This window comes from Phragmites australis, chromosome 15 (genome assembly GCF_958298935.1).
Source record: "Phragmites australis chromosome 15, lpPhrAust1.1, whole genome shotgun sequence".
Lineage (NCBI taxonomy): Eukaryota > Viridiplantae > Streptophyta > Magnoliopsida > Poales > Poaceae > Phragmites > Phragmites australis.
In genome coordinates this window covers 24,676,575-24,696,757 of record NC_084935.1, presented here as the reverse complement: position 1 = coordinate 24,696,757, position 20,183 = coordinate 24,676,575, and the positions used below count along the sequence as shown (strand labels likewise).

General features: G+C 39.2%; 1 protein-coding gene across 7 annotated transcripts; it reads right to left on the bottom strand.

Annotated features, from left to right (window-relative positions):
- Window positions 1-1,632: 1,632 nt before the first annotated feature.
- LOC133893150 (uncharacterized) lies at window positions 1,633-14,874 on the bottom strand. 7 transcript variants are annotated; one of them, XM_062334116.1, is made up of 16 exons: window positions 14,491-14,873; window positions 13,951-14,085; window positions 13,762-13,841; window positions 12,302-12,385; window positions 11,510-11,615; window positions 11,246-11,397; window positions 9,264-11,142; window positions 6,750-7,060; window positions 5,566-5,884; window positions 4,779-4,934; window positions 4,530-4,668; window positions 3,807-3,883; window positions 3,501-3,622; window positions 2,468-2,576; window positions 2,202-2,376; window positions 1,633-2,114 (listed from the first exon to the last, which is right to left on the bottom strand). In XM_062334116.1, the coding sequence occupies exons 1-15, from the start codon at window positions 14,686-14,688 to the stop codon at window positions 2,203-2,205; spliced, it is 4,041 nt and encodes a 1,346-aa protein (XP_062190100.1). In that variant the 5' UTR covers window positions 14,689-14,873; the 3' UTR covers window positions 1,633-2,114; window position 2,202. The 7 variants fall into 7 exon arrangements, with proteins under 7 accessions (XP_062190100.1, XP_062190099.1, XP_062190101.1 ...); XM_062334115.1 differs by having other exon boundaries at window positions 1,633-2,376; XM_062334117.1 differs by having other exon boundaries at window positions 1,633-2,376; window positions 5,566-5,881; window positions 14,491-14,872.
- Window positions 14,875-20,183: the final 5,309 nt, after the last annotated feature.

Below are 20,183 nucleotides of genomic sequence, written 5' to 3'. Positions count from 1 at the left end.
TGATCCACAATACTCTAGCAAACCATTTTAGAGAACCATGTTACTCCTGATTAATGAGTATGGAATAAGAAATCATGAACTTGAGCAGAACTAGTGAGGCAATGCTTATTGTGCTTGTCTTGAATGCCTCACTAGGACTCATGTCTTGCTTGGCTAAGTTAACAAACCCCTGTGTTGAACATCTAGTGTCATAACAAGCGCATTAATTACAGACTCGATGATTCAGACTTAGCCAAGCACCACCTATTGGCATGCCTATAGGATGCTAACACCTATCTCGTGTAAAAGATGATCTGATTAGATGGGTAGTGTAGAAAAGATGATTTGGATGGTATATGTTATACGGGCTAGTGGATAAGGACATAAGCACCTCATGTCTATAGATGAGCAGGGACTTAGTCACTATATCTACCATGGTCTTGGTTTCGGCCAGTCTAGTCTTGGAGAAACCAACCAATAGTGTGGAGAAAGGTCATGTTGGTTGTGATCATGTCAAGCACAACTCGGAATTGTGAGACGTAGAATCTTATTGCTATTGTGGTAAAAGTAATGCACCTCTTATCAGAGTTCTAAATGTGATTTCATTGGGCCAAAATTGGAAACATGATTGAAATTGGTGTTTTCATAACCACGCTATTTTGAACTATGCATCATGCTATCCCTAGGATAACCTAGAGAATTAAGTGATAACACTAAGAAAACCCCTTGTTCATGCTATTTGATGGTTGTTATATGGTTCTTGTTGAGTTCCTTCATACTCATACGTGTAATCTCCTTGTTACAGAGAAACAAGATGTAGATTTCAACTCCGCCTATCAGATGGTTGGGCATGAAGAATATAATGAGACGAAGACCATAAGCCATGAAGGCAATGTCTAGTACCAAGAGGAGTACCTAGAAAATCTAGCTCGAAGACTAAGGAATAGATTGGGGTAGGATGGGTAGGTTTTTTACCTGCCCAAGTGGTGTGAAACTTGTATCTTTTGGCTTTTGTTGTAAATAAGGACAACTCCAAAGTTTGGAAAATCTGGTGTTTAGTGACTTTCGCCTACGGATCTACTATTTGCTTCTGATATACTACTATAATGTTCCAATCTTCAATAAATTTCACTTACCAAAGTAATAACCGTAGATAAGGATATTCTACCTTGGTAGTGAAAATATCGGGTTGCCACAGTAGTCTTACATGTGGGCATATATTAATTTATAGACAGTGCTATAATTATGTTGTTGAAGAAGTTGACTATTGTACTATTTATTAGTAACTTGTATAACTCTTATATATAATAACTATCTATATTGTTAAAGATACTCTAATAAATACCGTTTCACAATGTTTGTTCATGACAGAAATTCAAGTATGTGGTGGGGACCAGGCATCCAATCCAGAAGCGGCGCTTTGCTCGCCCCCCGGTCACCAGCATTGTTACTGGTAGTGTCTCCTGTCCTCTTCTATGCTTGGTGTGTTCCGTTGGTAGCTTAGGGTTTTACCAAAGGTGTTGTATTACATTACTAGTGCTATTGCCAAAGATAAAAAAAGAAAAAGAAAAAATAGCAGTAGTAAACGATATTTGGTTTTTTGGCACCATGAAGTGCAGAGAAAATGAAAATGGAAATGAAACTTTTCAAAGATAAAATGAAAATGAGTTCCTTCAACAAATCTAATACTATGGATGTGCCAAATCCTTAACTTTAAGAGGAATGTACAATCCAAGACAAGTAAAAAGACAGTGCGAGTGACACCTAAAGCAATTGATGGTTTACTTATTTCTCATCAAACTACTGACCAATTGACCTGAAAAAGACCTAAAATGAAGCTTACATATATTATCTCAGGACAGAACAAAAAAATATCATTTTTATTCAGGATGCACCATACAACAGTCCATCAAAGCAGGGATTGTATCAATGTCCTTTCGCCAAACATATGTTATATACAAGGCTTCCAACTAATCCGGTGCGAGCCAGGCTTCTACAAGATACTCTCCTAGTTAAAAACAAGGCACAGTCATGAGATTTCGGTATAATGCTCCAGTTGCATCATCATTTGCACATTCCAACAATATCATGGCACTGGCTATAGCATCCAACAGGTGGGAAATGGCCATCTCAAACTGCGAAGGTTCACCAATTGGATTGCAGAAAACCTCAGTTGTGACTATCTCAAACCATAAAGGTCATCCAAGTTGATTGCAGAATACCTCAGTTGAGTGCATAGTGGACGCGCTCTAATGTTCGCAGAACCTGGAAAACCGAGGCAGGCCTACGTGGGCCCTTTCCTGGCAAAGAATGTGTAAGTACTGCTTGCTGTTGTTTGCCGGTGAGTTCCAAGAATTGCACAAGCATATCGCCATCCAGAATGGGAGATACTCCCGGCTGCACATCCATAGTACATGTTATTAAAAAATCAGAAAATAAACATTTATTGCGTATAGTTGATTTCAAAAAGTAATAGTGATTATCTTACTGGAACACCACGCTGACGAAATTCTGCATGATCATTTCCCAAGACTGGAGCAGTCAATGGGTGTACTGAGAGTCTTTCTTGGACATCTTGCAACAGTTGATGTTCCTCACTGCAGTATCAATTCATGCATTTCAGAAATCATATCATAACATTTACAGCTGTAGATGAAACAAGTGTAGCTCCTTTACAAATGTTGCGTTACAAAAACTAAGAGCATAGATTGCAATTGAGCAAGTTACCAACGATTGCTGGCAGTAAGTTTTGGTTGTTCTCTTTCTTGATGAGTTCTCTATTTTTTTTATTCATGTAAATAGACATTCAAGGATCATGTGCTAAAGAAAATAGTGAAATTCAGGGGAAACTATCAAATATTCCTGTAAACAAAATAAATTAAGAAAGGGAATTGCATGGACATAAACTATACTGTTTTAATAATGCAGATATCCACATTTACATTTATTCTAGCAATTCAACACCTGTACTTTTTTGTTAGCCGCAATTGCTATTTGTAAATCTACTTCTAATGCTAGGCACTTGAGATTCGTACCTTTTAATCCAGTGTGAGTTACCACCTATACTTTAAAATTCATCGCAATATATCACTAGTTTTCTCGACTAAATTATTTACTAGCACAAAATGGTACATCTGTAAAAATGGACGAATGCCCATATCTGCTCACACCTACTTCGTCTAACATCTCCTGCAATTGAACAACTTCCTTGGATATATCAGGTGTTGATTTGCTTTACATTGTAAGAGTATAGGCAGCAAATTACTAAATAATAGGTGGTATTTTGCACCATATATAAATATAAGTACTCATTGCTAAAATTGAATGCACAGGTGGGGACCTGAAATCTTAGGAAAGTAAGTGAGTCCGGCACAATTATCCAAGTTAAAAAATAAAACCAAGTCTCCAAATTGGCCTGGTCTTGATTGATAACAGCAGTTTGCATAGATAATTGGTCACCAACAGTGTGGATTTCAGCACTTAGGGTATGCACAGGAACGTTTTGAATCTTGATATACTACCTTGTAAGCGGAATCATAACGAATACGCTCCCCAGCAAGGTACTTGCCACAATACAGTTGTAAGCTGACTCAGACACTGGGTCAGTATCATCATCAATTGGAAGCCGATACCTAAATGAAGCCTACAGTAAATCACAAGCAAGTGTCACATTAGCTCTAAATAGGAATGAAAATTAATGTCTACAACATGAAACATAGACTAAGTCAACAGTGAGATAATTCGAAGGGACTGGCATGAAACGGCAAGTCATAATGAATGTCAAAGCAATAAATTCAGACAATCGACCTAAAAACAACGATACTTACCTTCCGAATACTCATAGTTGTTTCAGCCATATAAAATGAACAATCTACAGCTAAGTTCTTCTGTGGACTTTCTGAAACTGCAAGACATGTTAAAAAATGTAAGAGTAGATCTTAAAGCAGCAGATTGGAAGTATGCTATATATAATGAGAAGCACGCACAAAACAAGATGGAGGAACATAAAATACAAACTACCTCTACCAGAATTTCTTAAAGCTTCTACCAGAGTTTGTCCTTGGACAAATGTATATCAACAAATTTTCTATGTACTACTTAGGATTCTCATTTACATCATCGTGTACCTAAGGAAAAATGGACATACAAACTGAAGAAATCCTCCATTACTCTAAAAATTGACTCCTGCATCATCACGCTCACCTCTAAAATTACAACTAATGGATCAAACACAATTAGAATATTAACACTTAGATCTTAAATACTAAGAGTCATTTGTAAAATAGTGGAGGTTTGCAACACTGTATGCATGTTTTCATGAAAGAATATCCTTTCACTAAGAGGCATCTTTCTATAACACATTTTAGAAAGTATAAATAGTCTACAAATATAGAGAAGTAAAATAATTATAAGAACCACAGCAAAACGTGGGATATATGCTAGTTGAACATTAATGCTAACAAGCTAAAGAACATAGTTTCAAAACTCAACTGAAAAAAAGAACAGGTAAAAAGAAACAGGTGGCATCAACATTTGCACCAAGTGCCTACCTTCCAATCTTGCACAAGATAAAACAGATATGCTCCCACGTCGATCTGATACCACAGCGGTATCACAATTTAAAAGAGCAACGTCACCCACCAATCTTTGAGCAGGATCAGAATAGATCAGTTCCAACTTCCTAAGACTCTGATAGTAACAAAAGAAATGAGGAACCAGGATTAGAGCTAACAACAGGAGCATTATTCCATTAAAAAAAACCATAAAAATGTGTCATTATAATCAGAACCAAGTATTACCTCATTATAAGAATAGAAGAGGACACCATCACGACAATCGCCAACTGCAATCCGTGATGCAAATGTCTTCAAACAAGTTATTGTAAATCGTGTTTTACCAACAGCACACCTTTTCATCCGATGGGGATTTTCATTTGCGAAACCAAACACACAAAGCTGTCAAGATTGAGAACGAAAAAGGACAAAAGTTAGAGCTACCACAAGCAATGGTAATCATCTAAACAAGGCCTGAGAGAATAAGTTTATTAACATCGCAGAGAAATGAAATTTGAGAAATAGCATCACGAAGGAACTTGATAGCCAAATGACATCACAATCACAATATATCCGGGAAAATAACACTCTTTTGGAATATTCCTTCAGAAGTTTTTAAAATGACACAAATACTCCTTATCTTTTCCTCCCCAACTCCAATTGTCACTAGTCTGCCTGTCCAGATGCTAAGCCACAAATTTCTCCAAGACTCATGTGCTCCTCTGCTTCTGCACTTCTCTTCTACATAATTCTTCAATTGTATATCCAACAATTTCATGGAATGGAAAGCCAGTAAGTGAAGAGGGATTCAAGCTGAAGACGAGGACATCATTCTACACACAGCACCCTTATTCTCCAGAATAAATGTTGACCGTGATGTCATCAGCAGTCAAGCTCCTCTGCGATGTTATTCCAAATTTTGCTTCTTTGCTGTGTTATTAATTTCCCTTTAAATAACCCGTGACAACAAAGTTTAGTTCCCTTTAAGCAATTTTTTAAAAATAAGAGTTAAAATGGCACACAGATATCATACCGTATTACCAGCAGCTGCCAACACATAACGATCCAGATATGGATTGACAGCGAGAACTGCACCACTCAATGTAGCATGAGTTAGTGCTCTCAAATGTCCTGTCATTTGTTCAACATGAATATGATTGCAGAAAAAATCATCAGGACTACTGCACAGGCTGTTACTAGAGAATTCTTCAGTCGTATATCCAACAATTTCATGGAATGGAGAGCCAGTATGTGAAGAGGGATTCAAACTAGAAGTTGGAATATATGAACTGCTCTCACGAGGACTTTCAACAGCCTCCAACGTTAAAACAATCAGGCGTCCCTTGATACTGCTACATCAATAAACAATGGCCACAGTTTTAGCTTCAATAACTAAAATCACAAATGATCAATGAGAACAATTTTAGCTTCAACCAACTAAAATCACGAATGATCAATGAGAGCAATAAATTAATACAAATCACACGAAGCTATTTAAACATACTTAGATTCAATAGTGATGAAGCTAGAAACCTGATGAGGCACAAGAACTGTATCAACATCTGAAGATAGTTTACTACTGCTGTAGCGACTAATATTTACAAACTAATCCCAGCTATACCAATTATGACTTATATTCTGTAAGAACACAGGATCAAAATTTCAATGTTTAAATATGGTTTATGGTATTGTTACAAGATTCCAGTGAAAAAAATGCAAGTTTGTTGTCCATAAGTCCTATGCACAGTGAACGGGAAATATCAAACCAACATGGTTTATGGTTTCAGAAACTTTACAGAAATCTAAAGCCTTAACAACTCATGAAACCTTTATATAGAACTTAACATTATGCAGATCACACCAGAGGAAAAGTTATTCTAATGTTAGGAAATGTTTCTGGCTAAACATAACATCTAAATGATGCATGAGTAGAATGGTATGAAGTTCGTGAACAATGAAATAAAGCCTAAATGTAAAAAAAAAAAACTGAACATTTTTCATGTATGTGCACTTTGCCATTTCAAAACTATGCCAAACCTTTTTTATTCAAGAGTTTCTAACAAATAGATGAAGGGTAAAACATATCACCAATAATTACACTCCAGACAAGTACAAAAAAGTACGTCACTGCAAGTTGAATAAGAAATATTGCTAATGGATCATGGACATCCGACAGCACTGAATCGTTTTATTAGCAACAATAGATCAGGTGCGAACCTTTCTGCTTCACCATTTGGCATCATTGGGCGTCCAGCAGATTTACTAGTCCCAACAATTAAAACTTGATCACTTCCTATTTTTGCAATTTGCATGCATTTTGCTGTTTCACCAGGTTCACATTTGAACCTGGAAAGCAATACCCCATTTTGTGGATCTACTTGGACAATATCCGAGGAACATGATTCACCACTTAGCCCAGTTCTCAGTACCAACAGTGTTCTACTTTCACTATGGTATAGCACTTTCCTTGGAGTCCCTCCAATTGAAAACTTTTGTGCGTTCAATCTTTTCCCACGAACCATTTCAACCTGACAAAAAAAATGGAATTAATTTGAACCAACAAAAATGCAATGCACATGCCAGCACATAAGCACACTCGCATATGGACAAACACGAACATACACATGTGAACACTACAGGCATACACAATGAGAAAGAAATAATAGAAACATCACCCAAAACAATATCTCCGATAGTAGTTCTGAACCAAAGTCATGCATCTGATATTGTACCAGTCAATGTTCGCGTAGACGGTCACCTAGCGCGTCTAGACAATGACTAGATGCTAGTCGAAGGCTCGGTGTCCAGTTTAGGGGGTAGACGCAACTCTAGACGGCTAAACCGTCTAGACAGTCAACTTTGGTCAAAGACGGCCTAGTCGGCGGAGCTAGACAGTTCCCAGATGCGACTAGGTGGCTACGTGTGCGACTAGTCTGTCGTCTTGGCAATGCAGTGTCTTGGCATCTAGCGGGTCCGCACGGGAGGAAATGTTTTTCGTCACGTGCGGGAGGAAATTTTGGCCCTACCAAATTATTCCCCGCACAAACACCTAAACCATTCCTAATCTGGCATCTGCCGTCTTCGTCTCTCCTCTCATCTGTCACGCTGCCGATTCCAGCCCCCCACACCAGCGCCTGTGTCGTCGCCCCTCCGCTCCGCAACTCCTCTCCGTTGCATGCGGTCTGCCGGATCTGTGCTCTACTCCCCTTCTTGCCAGCTCCTCCACCATGGACAGGTACTTGCTTTATTCCCCGCATATGTGCTCCTCCTCCGCCGGATCAATGCTCTACTCCCCATCTGTGCTCCTCCGCCGGATTTGTTTGCATTTTTGCTGCTACAATACAAAATCGTCTAAACCATCTAGTCGTTGTCTAGACAGCCTAGACGCTAGTCACGGGTGACCACCTATCTACGTCTAGCGTCTAGGTGAACATTGGTACCAGTAATAGCCTCATATACCGTATTCCAGACCTGATGGACTGGAACCCAAGTAGTCTACTTCGGACATGAGAACAATAACCCAAAAAGGTCGAACAAAAAAGTCACTATTTGCGGGTTCCAACAAGACTAGGACAATTAAGAGGCCCATCTTCGCCAAGATTTCTCATTTCAAAGTTTCGAATCAGCTTCTGCTTATACCATCATGGATGATACAGGTGGTTATAAAATATTCATTTACTGTTATCTGCCATTCTCCATACAAGAACCAACTATCAATAAGACAAAGCAGAATAATATGAACAATAGTTCAAGGGTTATTATTTGGTGCAAAGCGCACACTGGATTTTCTTCTATTTTTAGACAAAGGGGAGAAGGCCACACTGGATGCAAAGAAAATGCGAACCATCTGCCCTGGAGGCTGAGCAACCATTTGTAGTGACTAACTGCATATTCCATTTTGTTTTGGTATTGTCTTTTGCTATACAGAACAGTTAAAAATCAAAGAAAAACTGAAACATTCGACAATTCATAGATTTTTCTGCCTGTGAATCATAGAAATAAAAGGAGATGCTGAAGTCTAGTAACTAGTGGAGTTCAGTATAAAATTAAACATTTTATACATTTTTCCACAGATGTGAATCACTGAAACAAAGGGTGAAACTGAAGGCAAGTAACTATTGGCAGTTAAGCAACAACTGCTTCAACCAAGCGCAGCATAATTTGAATGCTGTAAATGGTATTCTCAGGCCAGAAAAAACTACAGGCTGGCCAATATTCAAAACCAGACAAGGCTACTGTTGGAGTTGTTCTTGCAATGTGTCATGTGTGCAAATAACTAGGCATTATTCTTACTGATCAGGCATATCTCAGGCAACTAGGCGCGGAATGTGCCTACCTAGTCGAATAAAAAAACTGAGGAGAAACAGGAGCATAAGAATACTATATTCTCTTTTGTTCTTTACTTTGCCTTCGGACCATTTAGATTTCTGCCCCTTTGACCAAAATTACAATAGATCACAAGACATCAATCAACAGCAAAGATTTTTAGTCTGATACTTCAATTCAGATTGCATGAGTTGCAATAGAGAATAGACATCACCTGTTCTAATTACTTATTAGGATATTTATTAGAATGCGATTTGATCCAGATCATTTCTGCTCCCGTGATTTACCAGTAGTAACTCAGGGTGTGTGCTCTATGCAAGATCTAATCCCTTTTAATCCCTAAAGGGGAAAAAAGAGATACACAAATATTTTGCTTTTGTTGGTTTACCGGTCATAGTAACTTACCAAGTGCAAGCAGTTCTCAGCAACAAACAGCAGACCATTGGGGCAATCAACTGATGATACTGGCGTCACATGAGAAGCAGGCAGAAATGAAATAGATGAATATGCCAGGCTGTGTCTAGCAGCATGTAATAGCCAAGGCCTATCACTGAGAACAATGATGTCAGCATTAGCTGAATCATGCATTGGTACCAAGACTACAGGAGTAATTCCAATACGCCGTACAGAAATCAATTGAAGAAATGTATTAACAGAAAGGGTAGAAGAGTCCTTATAGAAGGAACCAGGGAAATAATGCTCGCTTGCTTCTGACTCAAACCTGAGTAGCATTCCATTTCTCAAGCCTGCAAGAATGTAGAACCTCTCAGCCGCAACAAACCTAACATTTTCGGGTATACAACCACTAATAGGAGCACCAAGCGCATTGTTTACTGAGATAGGCCCGACAGTTAGTAGCCTAAATGTTTCTCCAGGCTCCAAGGAGATTATTTCCACAGAAGGTTTATGAGTTCCAATGACAGCAAACCTGTGGACATTAACTTTAGCACAACTGGAAGCTACATTATCAGGTCTCCAGTCCTCTTGCGGGATGGATATGCAAGATATTTCATATCTCAATTGAACATGTTGTGTCTCATACAACTCGTTCTGAAAAGATGGTGATGGTCTGACGCCAAGAATATAGAGGCAACAAGGATTTGATGTAGCAACAACAACAATATTATGTCCTACGGCACCAACACTGATAGTGACATCAGGATACCAGTCAGTGCAAACTGGAGAAGTTAAGGGGGCACCTTCAGGGTGAGCATATACTGTAGGCAAACAGAGCTTTACACCTTTACTGTGAATTTGCACAAGCAAACCATCAGCCACCAAACCACATGCCAAAGTGCAAACATCAGGCTGGAATCCCACAGCATCACTGATGTCATTAAAACTTAGTCCTACTGACAGTATTCTGGTTTCTTCAACAAATGATAACACAAGAAAAGAGTGGTAAACATCAGTTATCTTCATTCTCAAAGTCCACAAACCAGTAACACCCTGATAGATAGCATCAGTCCTCAGAAGTTTCTCCACATTGACACCATTCCGTAATACTCGCAGAGAACCCTCAGGGCACATTCCACAACACGCAAACATCTGATCCTGTTTCTCACCGTGGTAGTCAGCAATTGCCAGATCCAATATTGGTGCTACATTCTGAATTGTACTTTTATGCAACAATCTACGATGGCCAAGCTTAAAGATCATTCCATCTCCCATCTCTACAAATCCTATTATCATTCTATTTTTCAACCATAAAAGAGGTTTGCAAGGAAAACCCCTATCAATAAACTCAAACATGTATAACTTCACTCCATCAACATCCAAAGTAAATTCGAGAGTATGAAATTCTCCGTCATCTAAGCAAAACAGCAGCCTTGCACATCCTCGCCTGACAGGGTCAGGTGGCTCCCAGCTCCATGAGCAAATTATCCTTGATTTTACATTACCTCTGTTGTCAACACCATCAATGTCCATGTAACCCTCATCCTTCATTATACTATTACCAGAATCTCTCAATTCTAGCAAAGCACAAGCAGCCACATCGTCATTAACATCTAATCCTGGACAGGAATCTTCAATAGTGACCGGCTCTCCAAAAAGACTAGTCGTCAAACTGATTCTGCGGATACAACAGACATTCCTTGGGTTTCTAAGATCCAACAGTAAAGCATCACCAACACGAAACAGAAGTGCAAAGCCAAACATTTCAGGAATTTCTGATATGTCAAGTGCCAACGGTCCAGTTTCTGAATAACTAGAGATGTGGTCGATACCACAGCTGCTGGAGTCGCGTCCAAATAATGACAAGTCATTCACATCAGAGCCCTTCCTGGAATGAATTATGTACAACATTATAAGAATACATGGAAATTAGCTAACATTCAGATTTCAAGTTATCAACTACCTGACATATGAGTTTGAGGGAAACAAACCTGTGAATTATCATTGCCAGCACTGGATAACATTCTTCATCTAGGGATGTCGATATGAAGCACATGGTCCATATTGTACCGCGTATACTTGTCCTAGATGCACCACTTACGATTCTTGCATCCTCTTCATTTTCTGGTGGATAAAAATATTTCTGAAATTATGACATGGAAGATCTTCAAAATCTGGAATAATATAATGTAAATATTAGACTGAGCATAAGCAACATGAGTCAAGAAAGTCACTAACAACATTCAACGACTCACCTTCTCAGAAATGGTACCTCTACCAGTACCATGGGGACTCTGACACTCCGAAACATGTATAAGAGCAAACTTATCCTCATACGCACTGACAGCAACAAAATTAGATCTGACAGGATAAGACACAAATAAGGTCAAGAAACTTCATTACAGGAGTCCCTTAACTTTAGGTGGTCAATAGGTTACCATGCGTCAAGAGGTAATAAAACAAAATTATATTAAAGCATTATATTTGCAGTAAAAGCCTCCAGGATAATGAAAATCTTGTAATTAAAAAATAGTAGATAGTCATGATCATTAGAACCCAAACCACGTAAAGCATCAAATCACATTCATACACCATTTTGTGCGGTTCAAACTTGGATAAAATTTGACAGGAACCTAATGTAAGACACTGACATAAACTGATAAGCAGCCTGTTGCATGCAAGAGCACTGAAATAGAGACAACAATTTATTCATACCCACAACAAGCACCAACAGACAACCATAAGACATGAACCTGGAATACTCCCACTAAGCAAAGGGGCAAAAGTACAGAATACTCCCACTTAGCAAAGGGAAGGCTGCGAAAACAATGCGTGTGCTCACACTGGAAAGAGTGGCTTAAAAATCTACATGCAACTTTTGATTAGAACAGGGTAAAATGTAAAAAATGCTGATCATCAGGTAAATGTATAACACAAATGCAAGTGAAACTATAATTCAAATATGTCACAGACCGATAGCACAAGATTTAATCGCAACAGAACAAGTTAGTGTAAACAAAAGCCTCAGTGGAAGAACTTGCACTCACTCTCGATCTATAGCTAAAATTCTTCCCAGCTGATGCTTCAGGTTTCCTGGTTTGGATAACTCAATATTGGCAATTGCAAAGAGCCTACAGTAAATTAATATCTATCAATACTTCAATATAAAAAAGGGATTAGGAGTGAAGAATGAATCGCATATCAAATAAAAGTTAACTAAAACCCTCATCAGGTTTAATTAAGAACCTGCACAAAGCATAATTCTATGAATTATGAAACTGACAGTAAACCTTGTTTAGAGACAACCGTCATTTTTCCTTATTTTGTCTGCATATTTCCTAATAGCATGATGTTATTATCTTGGCCCTAGTTCTCGTGCTGGCGACCAATAGTGGTATGAACGAAACCGCAATAAAATATCTAAAAGTGGGTCCACAATCCAAGGTATTCAATATTTTCGAGTTAAGCAATTCACTTCAACTCCAGTACTGGTTATAATTTAATAATTTAGGAATTAAGTAAAAAATTCTGAATACAAAATCGGTTCCTGAACTCCCTAAACTTACAGTACCAGATTACTTAACCCTCCAAAGCTGTTTAAGAGGTGGTTTCTACATGTCAGAGGGTGATGTTATTCGATTTCTTGGAACTTTGTGGGAGCTGCTGGGCTCAACGCTGAAGTGGACTTTGTGATCAGATGAAGATACAGTTGCAGGCCAACTCACTCCCTTTGTCTTCACCAAACAATTCTCTTTGCTTCCTCTGTGAACAAGGGTGGGGCCGGAAATATGCCATGCCTGGGGCTGGATCAATGTGTTCTAAAGTCTAACCTGGCCTCTTCGTTTTTTAAAAGTTTCCCTAGTCTAGATCTGCTAGTGTACGCAGACTACTGTCTCAATTGGACCCTGTCAGCAGTGTTGTGCTTGGCCATTAGCACCTTAGAGAGCTAGGCAGACAGGTCACAGATCCCGGGTGCTGCGGCAAGAAATGGGGAGGTGAGAGAGAAGGGAATGGGAGAGAGGGGCTACACCGCAAATTTAGGTGAGCTAACAACTAAAAGCTAAGAGGGCATGTGGCAACAACTCTTCCAAGCGTCGGAGTACAAAAAATACACATCCAAACCGCATATGTGTGTTTGTGTGTGTTTGAGGGGGAGGGGGTTAGAAAACTGTTTTATTGTTGAGGGCGTTAAGTGTGCTTTACTTTCTGAAGTTCTGGTCTGGCTGCAATTTGAATTTTTAACTTCTGGTTCGGGATGCTGAAAGTGTTTTGCTAGTTCTTGTTCCAAATTGAAACTCCATAAACTATTCAATTTTCACTAGTGCCTCTTGGATGCTTTTGCATGTAATCATTAGACAAGCATAGTACAAGATAGTGTTTTGCGACTTACTGTTAGGTGCATAATAACAAGCTGTCAATTAAGCATCCCCATAAGAGAAACATTTAATAGCTCGAATCTAAACGAACAGAAGAGAAGGCCATAAATATAGAAGAGAACAGCACTAACCTATGCATCTCAGAACAAAAGTAAAGAATGGAAAGCTTTCCAGAATCTGAAAGCACAACCAGAAGATCTTTGCGTTCTATCTGAAAATCGCAACAATTAATTATCACTCACTCCATAAGACAATTAAAGACAGGGATGTATACAAGAAAACATTGCCAAACATTATGGTTCAGTATGAGAGAACAGAACCTCTGGAATCACACCGAAGTGTCTATAGTGCCATTGCAATACACCAATATCTTTTATAATCCCAAACATGTCTTGTTCGCAGATTGACAATAAAACACCATCATCACCAACTGCAACCAACTCTAGTGAAGTTTCCTGCAGCAGTAACCCCATTTAGGGAAAACAAAAAACAAGAACCAAGGACAGCATTATATACAACTAGTCCTGCAGCCTTGTAAGTTGCAACCATAGATGGATATGTTGCTGTCATAATATAGAGGATACATGATTCTAATTCTTCCTTAGATACATCTCCGTTCAGATAATACTTAAAGGTTCATCCTCCATATGCACTAATAAAAGTATGGACGCAACTATTGGGCTACTAGTCGCTATATAGCGACAACAAGCTACCACCCCAAACAACATCTTCCACCCCTACCCTTTCGCTAAAACAATGTCGACGCATCGCCTTGTTAACGCCCGGCTCCTCCCCTCGACCTCCGCCTCTACACTATTCGGCAAGCGTGTGAAGAGGAGGGGGGAGCAAAGCGAAGCAACCTTGCTGAGGACGACGTCCGCGGAGTCGGGCGAGCGGAAGTATCCCTCGGCGACGTGGAGCACGGCGCTGCCCCGGAGCACACGCTTGGCGAGGTAGTGGGTGGCGCCCGCGTCGGCGGCGGCAGGAGCGGAGGTGGAGAGGCCCGACGAGGAAGACGCCGCCGATGCGGAGGCGTCGCCGGCGGTGCAGGGGCCCATCCGCCGCCTCCAGAAGCCCCGCGACGGGGAGCGAGAGGGAGGTAGGGTTAGGGTTCGGGTCTGGGGGGTTGGTTGGTTCGGCCACGTGCGCGGCTGGCTGGACAGAGAGAGAGAGGAGGAGGAGGAGGAGAACGAGGCCAAGTTAAACAGGTTCGATCTAGCGGCGAAGTGAACGGGTGAACGCTGCACGGGGAGCACGGCGCTGGTGGGGTGGGGACATTAGGTCAGTGAGCCTCCTCGATGGGGTCTCAAAGCTTTACGTAAATGCAAAGGTTTGGCGTATTATGGGATATCCGCTTTCGAGAGGAAGGAGGAACACACTAGTTTAATTTCCGGTAAACGCTAGAATTTTTCTACATCAGTACAACTTGTAAACGTACGTCTATATTCACACTACTATATATATATATATATATATAAATGCATTAATTCAATATCTACCGAAGATTAGAGATGCGAAACTTGAAAATTAACGAAGTCATTATAAGTGTCTCATAGTCGACGGATACATCATCTACTATTAAAAAAAATCTATTTTTGTGAGACACATAAAAAACAAACATAGAGTTTAATCCTTAATGAGCATAGGTGCAACTACATTCACTCACTATCTAAGCCAAGGCTAGTGGAAGGTGGGAATTTACCATTATATTGCAAGAAATGAACTGATTCTTACCAAATTTATGTGAATTCTTTTCCTCAAAGCTCAACGCTTTTCATTCAGCCTCAAGGATGAGAATGCAGGTATGGACTCGAAGTCTCAAACCACACACGCGCTATTTAATTCAAGAGCTTTTCTAGCATAAACATCAGTGCCTTAATTTACGAACAAAATTCTAGTGCACAACTCTAAAATTGAACAGATCTTGGTTGTCTGAAATAAACCTGGTTTCGGATGTTTCTTTCCATGGAGGATCTTGCGGCGACAAGCTTTTCCAAAGATTAACCATGTTTTGGCTATCTGTTTGCATGACAATATGTCGTAGTCTCCTGCCCATTGCCATCTTTATACCATTAACGCAGGCTTCAACAGCAAACGGATCAACAATATGCGTATTCCTCGGTGCACTTGCAAACAGCTCTTTGGAATCATTTTGGATTAAGACTCTGATTCACTCGCTCATTGACATCCAGTGCACCAAATAAACCCTACGTCTTGAAACATTTTGTGTGAGTGCTTAAGTCTCAAAAACTTGGGTAATGTGAAAGAGCAACCACATAAGGGTGGTGCACAACACATAGCAATATAATATACATAATTTTATTGTTTAAAGCTGTTAATTTTAGGTTTAGGGGAGGAATTTGTTTCTTTACCATGGTGCAGATGCACCACCCCAATATATATGTAGTTTCGCCAGTGCTAAGAAATGCGACTAATATACTGCCTGTACTTGGACTAGAATTATTTATGCACTAAGCCTACTTGCATTAGCACTCATTCTTCCTTTTTGCAGAGGGGAATAAGTGCTATATAAAAATGGCTATAACAACATAACCAATGCAATCCGCTCGCAAAAAGGAAAAAAATATAAACCATGCAATCAAACAATAGGAAATCCCATCCAAAGCAAATGGATTAAACTAGGGGCGAGATAATCGGAGGCTAGCTTATTCTCTTGGCCTGGTATAAACAAAGGGCCCAAAATGTTTGACAAGGTTGAGATAGCGACAATCACTTGTCCTTTTTTTTTTAACGACGCTTCCCTACAGTGAGGTCTTGGAAGCACGGGACAGGGCTCTAACCTCCATCGGCTCAGCTCCATTCGAGAGTGTTGCCACCAAACTCCATACTCATCCGCGATCACTTACTCTTTTAAGCTACAATTTCCTCTTTTGTGCTATTCTTCCGGATTTCTCTTTGCAACCATCAGAACGCTCCATGTTATGCAGCACACAAGCTAAGCTCATTCGTTTGACTGGTGTGCATTGGAGTGCAAGTGGTAGAAGCAAAGGAACGAGACGAACACGCATGGCATTCCTACAGCCTTCAGAGCGTGCTACATACCTGACAATTTAAAATTGCAAAAACATCTTGCAATTCAAAAGTCTGAGAGAAAGAGACAAGGCAAAGAAAAATCTTGGCGAATAGGTGTGTTACAGTGGTGCGTAGCTTGAAACTTGGCGCGAGAGCAAAATTAGTTGGAGAAAATATGTGAGCACTTACCAGAATTTTATTTTCCCCTAAAATACTGACCATAATTCATTTGAAAACGAAAAAAATAGGAAAATAATCGGGCGAGTGCCTTTTGTGTTCCGTTTCTTCTTTTGTTTTTTGAGCCCATATCTTCGTTCCCTTCCTACGTGGAGATGATGGACTCCACTAATCTCATGAAATTATCTACTCTATAATTTTCTATCATCACATCTCATGAAATTTCTATCCTCGCATCTCATGAAATATGCAGCGATGCAATCTCTTCATGGGACATGATATGAAAAAGACCAAAAACTTAAACTTTTGTTATGAGCTTTTGAGAAGTTATCTAGTCTAAAAATCAACTTCTATAAAAACAAATTATTCTGTTTTGGCGACACTCTTACTTATGTTATTAGTACGAGGAATTATTCAGATATACTAAGGGAGAGCTTCTTTTATGCTATCCAGGAATTCCAATATATTATCGCAAACTTTGAAATTCGTATTGAAAAGGTGCAGAGGAAATGTTTGAAAAGATGCTGAGTAACTGGATGGGCAAATACTTATTAACAGGAGGTAGATTTATCCTTCTCAATTTAGTCGTTGGTAGCCTATGGACTTACATGATGCATTTTTTCCTGATTCCGTGAGGAGTACTTGAAATACTAGACTACTTTTATTCCAGATTCTACTTGCAAAGTGATAATTAAAAAAAGAAATATCACCTTGCAAAAATGGAGTGTCATACACCAACCTAAAGATCATAGTGGTTTATGGATACAAAACTTCAACATGCAAAATAACTCTTTACTATGCAAATGGTTATATAAGTTAATGAGTGAAGGAGTCTGACATAACCTTATTAGAAACAAATATTTGGGATCTCATAAGTAAGTTAGAAGGCTGGTGATTCTTATTTTGGGATAGGATTGGTGAAGGTGAAGCGATATTTTCTTCGCTTTGGTACCTTCAACGTTAAAGATTACTTACAAATCAGATTTTGGAAAGATATATAGCTACAAAATTTGTCTTTAAGCAATCAATATTATTGCTTATATAACATAGTCCGAAACAAACATGACACAATAGCCAATATTCTTCAATCCTATCCGTCAAATATATCTTTCCGCCAGGAATTGATCAGATCAAAGTTGATAGTGCGAAACGAGTTGCTCTCTCGCCTTATCAACATCAATCTTATCCAAGAGCCAAATTGATTTCAGTGGAACTTGAATAAAACTGAAAAGTTCACAGTTAATTTGCTTGACAGAGTACTCATAAATAATGACAAAACAAGAATAAACAAGAAATATTGAAAACTAAAGATTCTGTTAAAAATAAAAAAAATCCTTTGGTACCTTTGTAAAAGGGTTCTTCTAACAAAGGACAATATAATCAAAAGATAATGCAGAGGTAGCAAAAAAATATTATTTTTGTCACAAAAATTAGACGATTAAGCACCTCTTCTTTAACTACCATTTTGCAAGATTTGTATGGTTCATAATCAAGGTGACTTCTAATCTTTACCCACTAAGAAGTATCCCAAACATATTTAGCAATTGTCTATGTGGGATTAGTAGTCAATGAAAAACCAAAATAATGCTAGCGGCGGCCGCTTTTTGTTGGTCATTATGGCTATACAGAAATGAAGTGGTTTTTAATAAAAAAATTAACTCTTATTTACAGGTTATTTTTACATGTACGCGGTTTCTCCATTTATGAGCTATATTGCAGTGGCAGGAGCACCAACATATGGTGTTGACGGCATATACTTTCATTTACAGGTTATTTTTACATATATGACCAGTGAGATTTTTACCCGATTTAGATGGCAATCTATACTTCGGATTGATACACCTACACATACCACGAGCCGTGTCTTTTGTTTATTATTTTTTGTTTTAGTTTTCTTTTTCTTTTACTCTTAGGCTATGTGCATCTAAGCTACGTAGAAATAAGAAGTAAAATCTTATTTATCTGTATCACCTTAATATAACGATAAGAGCCAATAAAACTCCCTTTATAAAAAAACATATCATAAAATTAGAGTTAAATTCTGAGTAGGATCACAAAATCTTTGCAATTTTACAGTGAGAACTCAGAAACCTGTGTAAGGACTAGGTACATGCGCAGTAAACACCCGAGATTACTTGAAATTTCAAAGTTTTCGCAGCACCTTCGACCGAAATAACACACTACATCTACATGTCAACAGCAACATGAGCACAACCAGAGTGAAACGTTCCCAAAAACATTACAGGTGCATGAAGCACAACGAATGTATCTTCACGGATGGGAGCCTCGTCTCTAGTGTCTTCTTGGTGCAACCTGAGTGATATCTCGGCCATTGCATCGCACTGTGGCTAACCACACTGCCCATTCTTTAATTCCTTCTCTTAGGATGCTGTCTTCTTGTTTATTCCTTCTCTTAGGATGCTGTCTTCTTGTTTAATCTCTTACAGGCACCCATGTCGTCACGTAGTAACATGAACCCGCGGCTGGCGCCGCCAAGTGGCGAACGGTCGTGCCACCATGTTCTCCTGCCTCGTTTCCTCGGGGAAGATGGGGTGGCATGTAGAATCTCAGCAAGCAGGTAGTTAGGGACAAAGAAGAAAGACAAAGTTATTAGCATTCGAACAGAACGAACAGCTCGAGTTAAAACAATGCAGTGCCGGCGAGATAGATTTTTCTATAAATTGTAACTGGGAAACTATTAGTAGAGCACATTTCTCATGGAAAAAAAGAAGTAACTAGTAGCGAACCAAGTCTAGCTCGGGTGACAAAGTATAAGGGTGGTACCTAACCGATCAAGATTCGAACCCCGGTCTCACATCCTTTTGGTCTCTAATAAAGAACGGACAATGATGGAGCACCCTTTTTTAAAAAGATAGTAACCGGTAACCTGCATAATTTTTTGGGTCACAGTTGCATTACATAAAAATTCAGCAATCTGTGGGTCTCATACAAAATTCATGCAACGAGCAGGTGTCAAAGGGCGGCAGTTACAATATATCAGTTAATTCCTTGCAACCATTAAATGAATATTCTTGACCTGAAGAACTCCAAAGCATTTCGATCTAGAAAAGAACTCCACAGCATTACCATAAAATGGATCTATAGAAGTGCTTGAACTCAAGAACACAACAATAAAAGGATTTTTTTCACAATATAAATTCTATGCATAGTTAACTACTAGAGAGTTCAAAACTCCACATTTCAGTACTTCTCTGGGAGTCCAAGCCCACAGTTTGGAGATAAACCATAACACTGACCATGGGGTCGGGCTAATTTCAAGCCTGGTTCAGTAAGCCTGAAACAGAAACAAAGGTGGATTTTGTCAACCGGGGCAAAGAACAAA